Consider the following 11,439-nt stretch of genomic DNA (forward strand, 5'->3'; position numbering starts at 1 on the left):
TAGTACTTTGTTCCCTATTAGTACTAGATTTGTACCTTATTTGTGTAAATTGGTAACTAAGTGAGTAGTATATTGTGCATGATTAGTACTATTTGTGTAATTTGGGAACTAAGTGAGCAGTACATTGTTCGGGATTAGTACTAGTTCAGTGATTTAGGAAATAAGTGAGTAGTACATTGTTCAAGATTAGTACTACTTATAAATTTGACAAAGTCAGTGGTGCATTTTTCGGGATTAGTACTTGTGCATGATTAGTACTACTTGTGTATATTGTGCATGATTAGTACTATTTGTGTAATTTGCGAACTAAGTGAGCAGTACATTGTTCCTTATAAGTACTAGTCCACTAATTTAGGAAACAAGTGAGTAGTACATTGTTCATGATTAGTACAGTGGTACATTGTTCGGGATTAGTACTCCTTGTGTAACATGGTAACTAAGTGAGTAGTATATTCTGCATGATTAGTACTACTTGTGTATATTGTGCATGATTAGTACTACTTGTGTAAATTGGGAACTAAGTGAGCAGTACATTGTTCCTTATTAGTACTAGTTCAGTAAATTAGGAACTATGTGAGGAGTACATTGTGACCTACATTGTATATTTTAGATGATGGTACTAACGTTCAACGTTTTTTTGTTTCTTGCAATGAATGTCGTAGTGTCAAGCAACTCCACGCCAGGGAAGGTCATGGAACTACCAGCCCCTGTGCCTAAACCCTCAATATCTGCCGCACATTCCAAGGTTCAGGGACCATCATTACCAATAACCTATGATTTTTATGATGAGGATGAATGTATGAGAAGGGCCATTGGAGCAGTGGAACATATGCTTCTACAAACAAATTCCCCAAGCTCCGGTCAACAATTTGAAATAGAGCCCACTAAGAAGAGAAATGATGTGTCTTTAGAAATAGAGCCCAGTAAGAAGAGAAATGCTGCAAGAATGTTGTATGGAAACGGCAAGAAAAGGAAAGTTGAATGCAATGGTGAGTCATATAAGTTCTCACCTGTCAGGAGCGTTGTCAACCTAATCCATTGTCTAATACCATGTACTTGTGTTGCTAGCTGATGACGAAATGATATTTGGTGACGGAGATACGAGTTCAAAACCTGATCGTGAAGACGAATTTATCACACTCCCAGGTAAACGTCAAAAGCCAGACTTTGAAAACAATGATTTAGCTCATAACAACCCTATTATATTGTTGCTTTTGGTGCATTCTATAGATCATAGCAACACTGTTGAGCACCTAGATGTTGTGGAGAAGATGACCGAGCCCACCACTTGCAATGGGGTATCTACGGCTGTACAGTATGACCATGTAACATTAGGTAAAAATGTGGCCCAAAACCCTATGTTCATTGTTTGCAAACTTTTGAGTATGTGAGTTGATACTAATATTGTTTGGAATCCCATTAATTAGGTTTACAAGAGCAGCCTGAATCGGGAACTTCATGGAGCACAAGTGCAGAGTCAGATTCTGGGATTAACCTTTCCACGGAGGCAGATTCTGGAAGCACATCTTCCACACATGAGGATTGTGAGAAAAACGAAGCATTCATATGTGAAGAGCAGCTGGCATGTCCAAACAACAGTATGTCTAAAGAAGCCCATGAGGAGTGTGGAAAGAATATGGCAAGTACTGAAGAGAAGATTGAAGCCCATGAAGAGTCTGGAAAGAATATGGCAAGTACTGAAGAGAAGATTGAAGCCTATGAAGACTCTGGAAAGAATATGGCAAGTACTGAAGAGAAGATTGAAGCTCATGAAGAGTGTGGAAAGAATATGGCAAGTACTGAAGAGAAGACTGAAGCCCATGAAGAGTGTGGAAAGAATATGGCAAGTACTGAAGAGCAGACTGATTGTACTGATAATGTGTTAGTAGTGTCTACTGATAATGTGCTAGTACTGTCTAAAGATTCTGATGAGGAGTATGGAAAGAACATTGCTAGTAATGAAGAGGAGCTTGATTGTACTGAGAATGCCCAAATGGATCGTGGAAAGAACATCGCTTTCCCTGAAGATAAGCCTGATTGTACAGAATCACATGAGGAGCCTGATTGTACAGATAAGCCTGATTGTACACGTAGTCTTAAGAATGAGTTGACAGCCACCGTACAAGAGGAGTTGACCATGACTACTGCCATAGTCCACATACAGGAGTCTAATAAGAACGAGTGTACAGGCATCATTGATGATGATAGGGGAATAAAGATGAGTGATAATTTGACTATCGACAGCACCTTTGTGGATTTGTGTACAAGCATTGCAGTTGCAGAAAACACAGTTGCTCTCTCAAGCTTGCCACCAGTACAAGGTGCCCGCGCATCCACGCCTATCTCTGATGCCTCTGATGATGAAGTGCCACTTAGTCAGCTCATACCTAAAGGCTTTAAGATAAAGAAGAATGTAAAATCTGGCACCAACAACAAGCGCATTACAAGATCGGCCAAGTTACCCTCTAGTGCCTGATTTTCTTCCGATTGTACTTGAACTTTAGCTGTTAGTGATGTCTGAAATACCTCTATTTGGATACCAAAATACTGTTTCAATTGCCAATGTCAAAATTCCACTTCTGTATTTTGTAGAAACAATGGGAATATACTTTTTGATCTAAGTATTCCTCTTTTTACAACGTTTTGTTTCTTTTTTGAGATCATCTCCTGATGAGTTGCCAAGTCTTTGAGTCTGTTGTAGATAAAATGCTTGAAATTCTTCTTAGCTTGCTAGGAAAATTTAGGTTTTCAGGTGTTAATGATGATAAACAGAAAATATCGGGTGTTATTGAAGTATAGACTGTTTCATCAATCCCATTTGGAGGGTAACCAGAATTTGTGCAAATTGTTGAAGCAATGTGGGCCATATTTTGATGATATCATCCCAATGGATGAACTATCCACTAACAGTAGTAAGGAAACACTCCCCTTTTTGAGCTATCACAAATTATTGTTTCAGGAGTTGGATTATTTTGTTAAGGAATTTGAGGCTTCATTGCACATTTGCTTCTTGAAGAATGAACTTACAGTATAAAATCTTACAATATTAAAGTCATAATTTGAATTCAACTTACAGATTTATGTGCCTACAGAGGACACACCAACGGCAATGAATCTAGACTTTATCAAGAAGATATACAATATTTTTACTCATTTTACCATGGCTCTGCAAAACTTCTATGCTCAAATAACATCAGGAAACATGAGCAATATCGGCAATGAAGAAATCCAAGTCTTGTTGACAACAACTAATATATTATGAAAGATAAGTACAAGTGGTTGACAGGCATAAACACTTTAGAAGAAAGATGAAATATATCAATTCATTTGTCAATCATCAAAATTAATAGTGAACTCCAAGTATTGAGAGGGTACAATGTATTGAGAGGGTGACTTTCAAGCATTAAATAGAGAGACCTCCCCTAATATGTGCTCATGAACCTCTTGGGGGACCTTGTAGACAGTGTTGTATCCCTTAACCTTGTGCTTTGCTTGAGTCATATTGAATTTGATCGCAAGAATGGCATCAGCGTAGATTATTGCGATGGGTGCTTCTTTTAGTAATGCATATGTGTTCTTGCACTGCGGCAACTTTGCATAATAGTTTCCATACACGACAGACTCACCAACGTTGAAATTGTTGCCCCAGCCATCCCTCACCACTTCTTTCAATAATGTCTTTCCTTGCTTGCACACCACAATGTAGTAGTCTTCTAAATCTTCATTCTGAGGAGATTTGAGCACTGCAAAATGATCTCCAACTTCCAATAAAACTGCCAAGTCTTGATTTTGGTTGTAGTATACAATATCGTTTGAATGCACATCATCTTCAATATCATCTTGTCGTTCAGGCTCAAGCTTCTGCAACTTCCAGGGCTCCACGATTGATAGGTTGATGCATTTATCCCAAGCTTCATCTATACACATGGAACAAAAGCATGATAAACTACGTAGTAACAATTGTGTTGTGTCCTTGCGGCTAAACCCTAACACACAATGGGTGCTGTGTGTGCCTTTCACGGTTTTACAACCATATGATTTAGTTCTATCGACCTCATCAGCGCGAACTTCAACAAACAATCTGTTCTTACCATCATTTGACATCTTCCATGTTAGCCACTGCACAACATCATGTGCATTTTGTAGCTTAGCACCATTATTATCCAACTGCTCACTTGTAAGGGCACGTTTGATCACAGCCCCCGCGCCATCATGCTCTCCTTTTCCATGTCCAGACCCGAAGTAATTCCATTGCATACGAATGTTGAATAAGGAGAAATACCTGCTTTTGTAACTCAGGTTTCCAACAAAATTAGTACTATGTTGTCAATAGAGAGTACTACACTTCCATTAATACTGGCATCCATTTAATACTAACTTAGTATGGATATAACTTAGTACTAACTTAGTCTGGTTTATACTATGAGTACAAGATGAGTACTTTACATCCCCTTGTATAGTACAATGTGTCTATGGAGAACCCTTCACATGGATTAAAACATAATTAGTACAATTCTCTTAAGGACGGACAATACTATAAGTACAAGATGAGTACTTTACATCCTTTTGTAAACACAACATAGTACAGAAGCAACACACAACATAGTACAATGTGTCTATGGAGAACCCTTCACATTGATTAGTCGATACTTAGTACAATTCTTAGTACTAACTTAGTCTGGTTTATACTATGAGTACAAGATGAGTACTTAACATCCTCTTGTATAGTACAATGTGTCTATGGAGAACCCTTCACATGGATTAAAACATAATTAGTACAATTCTCTTAAGGACGGACAATACTATAAGTACAAGATGAGTACTTTACATCCTTTTGTAAACACAACATAGTACAGAACCAACACACAACATACTACAATGTGTCTATGGAGAACCCTTCACATTGATTAATCGATACTTAGTATGGATATAACTTAGTACTAACTTAGTATGGTTTATACTATGAGTAGAAGATGAGTACTTTACATCCTCTTGTATAGTACAATGTGTCTATGGAGAACCCTTCACATGGATTAAAACATACTTAGTACAATGCTCTTAAGGACGGACAATACTATGAGTACAAGATGAGTACTTTACATCCTCCTGTAAACACAACATAGTACAGATACAACACACAACATAGTACAATGTGTCTATGGAGAACCCTTCACATGGATTAAAACATACTTAGTACAATGCTCTTAAGGACGGACAATACTATGAGTACAAGATGAGTACTTTACATCCTCCTGTAAACACAACATAGTACAGATACAACACACAACATAGTACAATGTGTCTATGGAGAACCCTTCACATGGATTAAAACATACTTAGTACAATGCTCTTAAGGACGGACAATACTATGAGTACAAGATGAGTACTTTACATCCTCCTGTAAACACAACATAGTACAGATACAACACACAACATAGTACAATGTGTCTATGGAGAACCCTTCACATGGATTAAAACATAGTACAAACAAAATTAGTATGCATGCATCCATTCACAAGTGCAAGATTCGAATAGTTACAAACATAATTAGTATGCATCCATGTGAATAGTACTGTTTGTTAATAATTACAAACATAATTAGTATGCATGCACTAACACAAGAATTACTTCCTTACACATTGCATGGTAAGTACTAAACATATGGATTAAAAATTACCTGGCGATAAAGTAGAACGATCGTGCCGCCTTAAACTGCGAGGCAGCACCATCAGACCAAACCCAATGACGGTTAAAGGTTACCCCTAGAGAAAATAAATCTGCATGGTGAAGCTTAAAACAATGTTGAACAAATAGTGTATCATGCTTTTTATCATCTGAAATGTAAAATATTGATTTCTTATGTAACTCACCGTCTTGCCTCCAATAGCAAATATGCACAAGTATTGTACATTGATCATTGTACCAATGCATTGATTGAACCTCATTCTGAACTTTAAATGTATAGTTTTCTGCAAAGTCAATAACAGATACGATGACACCCGTTGGTAAGTTATTAATACATTCCTTGAATTGTGAATTTTGCCAATAACTCCGGAAGTTATGTGGAATGAACTCCCCAAGTTGTTTCTTAAATTCTGAGACAAGGGTAGCAGCACATGTCTCCTTATATACTTCCTTGATACGCTTAGTTACAACTCCCTTGCCAATATTTTCAGTCACATACTCTAAATATTTCCATTTCACGATATGACTGTTTCCCAAATCAAGCTCCTGCATACAAAATAATGGTAGCGGACAAACCTTACATGTTCTTAATAGACATGTACGACGATGCCACTCACATGATGGTTCTTTTTCACAAACACAAGACCTCCATAGCTCAGAAACAGATGCATAAGTCATGTTTCGTGCATTACACCTATTATCCTCCCCATTTGGTCTACATATCTCACAAGTGCAGACACATAATTCCCCGTGTATACCCTTACAATCAGTACGCATTGCATTCACGGCTAGCCTTAACATGTCCATCTTCACATGGTACACACAACAACATGTATTCCTCTCATTTAATTTTCTAACATAAAATGGTTTCAAACCTTGGAACTTGCGGAATCCAACAGTCAAGCTTGGATGTTGATCTTTAAAGTTCATGTACAATTCAGCCTACATCAACCAATATATATAGCAAACATTAATATACAGTTGGTCAAAACACAAAGTTATGGAATGTGAAATGATATAAAAAAATGGAATACCTCTGTCATCTCCAAGAAGTGTCTAGGGTGAATCTGGTACTTACCCTGACTTATTCGTTGTCTACACACGTCCTTCTTATTTGGTGAGACACGCGTATTTTTGGCCCAAAATGAATCCACTTTCTCAATAATCTCTTGAGATAAGGCATCACATCGTCGTCTACGTCCCAACCCCATCCACTTGAATTTGTTTGAGTGTATATTTTGGCGATGTTTCCTCAAGTTCCTTCTTTGAATACCCAGGGCTAAGGCAACTTTAGTATCACTATATTTTTTTCCTCTCGCACCGTTCACAACCATGTGTAGGGCTGCCCTCTTTGCAGCAAGTTTGTCTAAGCTCTCTACACCTTTCACTAAGTCTAGGGATGACTTCATAGACTCTACAATCTCTTCTGAAACACATTGGTCCCTAAATTTTATTCTCTCCATGTCTTCATTCAAACTTTGATGGTGTAACACTCTACAGATAATATCCCTACGATCCTCTTCACTAAATCTCTTTGTTATTTCTACCAAATAACGGACTATGTGAAGAACCACTCGTCTCTTAGTCCTTTCAGATATGCATGAGTTACTTGACAACTCACTCTCGTTAGGAACCCCCATTCGGTCACTAGATTTATCCGCAAAAATTAAGTGGCTTGCAAAAGTAGTTAATGTTATATAGACTCAACCAAGAAAACACAATCAAATGTTTTTAAATGTGGCCTGCAAAGTGAAAGATATTTCGTTTCAAACATTAGAATTACATATCAAATATGACAATTGTCAGTTCTAAAATTTTTGTACTGAAATATGAAGAAATGTAACATTTTAGTACTGAAAATAAAAAAAACGGTTTGGTGAAAGGAACCTCCAATGGTGGACGGAGCGTTGGATATGCCGCCTCGATTTTGTGGAAGGAACCTCCAATGCCGCCTCGATTTGGTGGAAAAAGCCACAAATCACCACGACACCAAATCAAATGTTTTTAAATGTGGCCTGCAAAGTGAAAGATATTTCGTTTCAAACATTAGAATTACATATCAAATATGACAATTGTCAGTTCTAAAATTTTTGTACTGAAATATGAAGAAATGTAACATTTTAGTACTGAAAATAAAAAAAACGGATGGAAGGAACCTCGAATGGATGGAGGGGGCGTTGGATATGCCGCCTCGATTTGGTGGAAGGAACCTCCAATGGTGGACGGAGCGTTGGATATGCCGCCTCGATTTGGCGGAAGGAACCTCCAATGCCGCCTCGATTTGGTGGAAAAAGCCACAAATCACCACGACACCAACTTCAATGGATGGATGTAAGAAAGTCGTTGTCGAAGAAGTCACTATTGGCTGCTACCAACAGTCTCTGTACCTCGACCTAAACCCTAACAAAAACAGAAACCCTAAAAAAATCAGAAATCCTCAACTTAAACGCTCAAAACAGACATGGATGTCTGAGATTTAGATTGGAGGAAATCAGAAACTGAACATGGATCTGTGATGAAAAGCTCAGAGGGATAGAGGAAGAGGAGTATGAGGGGAACCGCCAAAACGACGTGAGGGGAAGCGCCAAAATCGACGTGAGGGGAAAATAGCCCCCAAAATGGAATGAACATCTCCTCACCTGTTCCCCCCACTCCTTCTACAATAAATGACACTTGTACTACAGTCACCCCACTCTCCAAAATCGATTTTCTTTTTCTCTGATTTTTTTTTTTTGAATTATTCATACTAACAGTACTAAAAGTACTGACAATTTTTGTGGCCAAAAACAGTACTTTTCTGGTACACCGTAGCGTGCTTCTACCCATATACATATATACATATACAAAGAGGGCAAGTAAAGATTCGAACCTTGCACCTCCAAGTTAGGAGTCAATTGGCTTACCATTAAGCCATGCCATTTAGTTGAATTTATATTTCTATCATTGTACTTTTATATGTAAATTCTCATACATGAGTGCTAAAATGAGTGACATGGTTATCATGCACCACATGTAATACATAAGCGCCAAATGGCAAACATGCATTTTATGCATGTCTTGTACCCTCACATGCATCATACGCATGAGAGCATCTATAAAAGAAGGAAGGGGGAGGAGAAAAAACACGTTTTTTTTTGTTATGAAATTAAGAAGAAGAAATTCGTTATCAAATTGATCGTGTAACTTGTTTCTTAAATCCAAAGATAAAAGTTCAATCAATCTCTCTCAATTGTTTAATCTCAACTTCTCGCTTTCCCAATCTATCTTAAGTACTTTCTCGCTAAACTTGCGCCAAAGCTTGTACCGACTTTGAATCCTTCCGGTCCAGAACCCCGGCGGTTCCGCCTCACGATCCGCGCGTAGTGACGGATCTTCACGACAACGCCGAGCTTTGACTTCTTGGCATGTCAAACAAGGGATGGCATTATAACCTCTCGACACAAGCAAAGCCACTATGAAATCCATACTCATCGCATCCCATGATTACGCAAGTAAGTTGGCATGCGTTGTAGTAAGCCAGATGGTTGTCCACGCCGAGCTTTGACTTCTTGGCATGTCAAACAAGGTTGGGCATAGTCTTTTACATCCAACTTCATATGGGGCAAAGAAAATATCGTCGGATGTTGGTAAGTGTCCAGTGAATACCATCGTGCCCTGCCATCTTACAATCATGTGCTTCCTGCAAAATCAGTGCCTTAATTTACCTGACATTACATACAAACTACTTACCATGTACCACTAATAAACCTTGTTGCTTGCCAAGTGAGCCATGGGCCGCACATTACATTTCAATATCTGAAATCAATTGTTACATGTATCACATTGTTGAGCTGTCTGAATGTCTAGTAGCATAGAGGCATTGGAAATCACCAAAATGATACAACCATGAGGCATTCGACTTGAAGGATCCGGCATAATATTAAGCGCTCCACTTTTATGGTTGATGCAAAAATCAAAATTTTCTAGCAAGTCTTGCCAACGAGCTTGTTTAGGAGACAACTTTGGCTAATAGAAAATACTACAAGGATATATTATCCATGATTACTTTTGTAAATTTATCTTAGACATAATGACGCCATTTGTGTAAGACAAAGATGATGGCAAGGATTGCTTTCTCATGAGTAGGCCACCTAATTTCAACCTCTATAATTTCTTGACTTCGTACGCAACCGGATGTCCATCTTGTATCAAAACTGCACCATACGCCACATCAGATGCATCGGATGGATTTCAAATAATTTAGTAAAATTAGGTAACTCAAGCACTTGTGAACAAACTGCATTTTGAGTTTCTTGAAATCGTCTTGTTCTTTTTTTGGGAAAAAAATCTTCTTGGTCTATTGATGTCCATTTAAAACTTGTTTTAGCTTTACTTATGTTAGTTAAGGGGGTTGCAATTGCACTAAAATACTTGGTGAAGTTACGCACATACTACATGAAACATACAAATTATTGGACTTCCATGGTTTTTGTTGGAATTAGCCATCTTTTCACTGCATCGACCTTAGCGAAAGCCATGTTTCATTACCCAGAAAACTAAGAAGTCAATATCTTCTTCTACAAATTCACTTTTATTGAGATTAGCATACAATTTATTTTCTCACAGTATTTGCAACACCTTTCTCATTGTTGCCCACACAAGTAGAGCCAAAGGATTAGAGATCTAGAAGACAGTCCGGAAGGAGTGTGAATCCGAATACGGGATAATTAGGATAAATAGGAATATTAGTAGATAGGAAGAGTTATTATGTGAGGGGGTTTCGGATCTGGAAGTCTGTACCGGTCCAAATGGAGTTTGTTTTGTATCAGAACCAGCAACCTATATAAGGAGTCCAGATTGTATAGTTCTTATGTGCAAGTGATATAATATAAGTACTTGGCGTCTTGTGTACTTGAATGTTTTATCTTACATGTGTATTAATGTTGGTTGTTTATTTGTTATTGTTACCCGGATTGACGGATTGTATACGCGGATTATCTCCATACCTCCGACCACACCTTTAGATTGTATTCCGGTATGGAGCACTTACGTGTTTGTGACTAAAATCTAGTCCAGGATAAACACAATTTGGCGACCACGGGACCCACATTGACACAACAAGAGGATGGATGTCATCGAGAAGAATTGATGACGCAACAAGTAAACGAGCCGAAAGGGCACGAAGAAGGGACAAGATCGAAGAAGTGGTAGAAGCAATACGTCGTGATCACGCATTCTCTGCAAGAATTAGGCAGCTTGCCGAAAGAACGCTCCAAAGGGTATTGGCGAAGAAGGGAGCAATAACACCGATCTTGCCGACACCGATTCATTATTACAGAACTTGGGAGGACAAGAAACAATATTTTTGGGCTTGGAAGAGAGTAACAATTCCAGGTTGGACGAAGACACATCCAACGAGCAAAGTAACCGGTAGCGCCAAGATTGGACCACCACAAGACCAGACGAGCAATCCAAAGAAAGCCAAGCACCATCACCATGAGTATTAGTGGTGAATAAGGAGGAAGAGTCCTCAATAGTAACATCAGATAAGAACCTAGTTACACCAACCGACAAGAAAGCGGAGTCGGAGAATTCGAATCGAGAGACAAATTAAATTTTCCGGATAAACGAGGGGGAAGACAATACGTTGTACCCCTACCCGAAGTATAATGAAGAGCTCAACGTAGAGGAACCCTTTCGCAACAAGCCGAGCTTTGTACTTGGGTTTCTCTAAGTCAAATACATATTTCTATCGGAAAACCCATTTGCAAGGTA

At 38.4% G+C, this 11,439-nt stretch overlaps 2 protein-coding genes across 2 annotated transcripts; one reads left to right on the plus strand and one right to left on the minus strand.

The window, feature by feature from the left end:
• Positions 1–793: 793 nt before the first annotated feature.
• Positions 794–3,034, plus strand: LOC147852534 (uncharacterized). The gene is made up of 6 exons (XM_087333916.1): positions 794–989; positions 1,069–1,146; positions 1,231–1,335; positions 1,428–2,222; positions 2,702–2,793; positions 2,960–3,034. Exons 1-6 carry the CDS (start codon positions 800–802, stop codon positions 3,032–3,034), a joined length of 1,335 nt encoding a protein of 444 aa, XP_087190042.1. The 5' UTR covers positions 794–799.
• A 36-nt stretch (positions 3,035–3,070) lies between these two features.
• Positions 3,071–7,543, minus strand: LOC147852535 (uncharacterized). Its single transcript, XM_087333917.1, has 3 exons — positions 6,720–7,543; positions 5,678–6,627; positions 3,071–3,086 (listed from the first exon to the last, which is right to left on the minus strand). The coding sequence occupies exons 1-3, from the start codon at positions 7,323–7,325 to the stop codon at positions 3,071–3,073; spliced, it is 1,572 nt and encodes a 523-aa protein (XP_087190043.1). The 5' UTR covers positions 7,326–7,543.
• Positions 7,544–11,439: the final 3,896 nt, after the last annotated feature.

Source organism: Azolla caroliniana, unplaced genomic scaffold (genome assembly GCF_043228905.1).
Source record: "Azolla caroliniana isolate FFs.n. ecotype wild unplaced genomic scaffold, voAzoCaro1.0.p SCAF_18, whole genome shotgun sequence".
Classification (NCBI taxonomy): Eukaryota; Viridiplantae; Streptophyta; class Polypodiopsida; order Salviniales; family Salviniaceae; genus Azolla; species Azolla caroliniana.

Coding starts and splice junctions, on each gene's coding strand:
- LOC147852535 (XM_087333917.1), bottom strand. CDS start 7,325: ATGGGGGTTCCTAACGAGAGTGAGTTGTCAAGTAACTCATGCATATCT. Junction 6,628..6,719: donor ACTTCTTGGAGATGACAGAG/GTATTCCATTTT, acceptor TGGTTGATGTAG/GCTGAATTGTACATGAACTT.
- LOC147852534 (XM_087333916.1), top strand. CDS start 800: ATGAGAAGGGCCATTGGAGCAGTGGAACATATGCTTCTACAAACAAAT. Junction 1,147..1,230: donor CGAATTTATCACACTCCCAG/GTAAACGTCAAA, acceptor TGCATTCTATAG/ATCATAGCAACACTGTTGAG. Junction 2,794..2,959: donor AAATATCGGGTGTTATTGAA/GTATAGACTGTT, acceptor TTATTGTTTCAG/GAGTTGGATTATTTTGTTAA.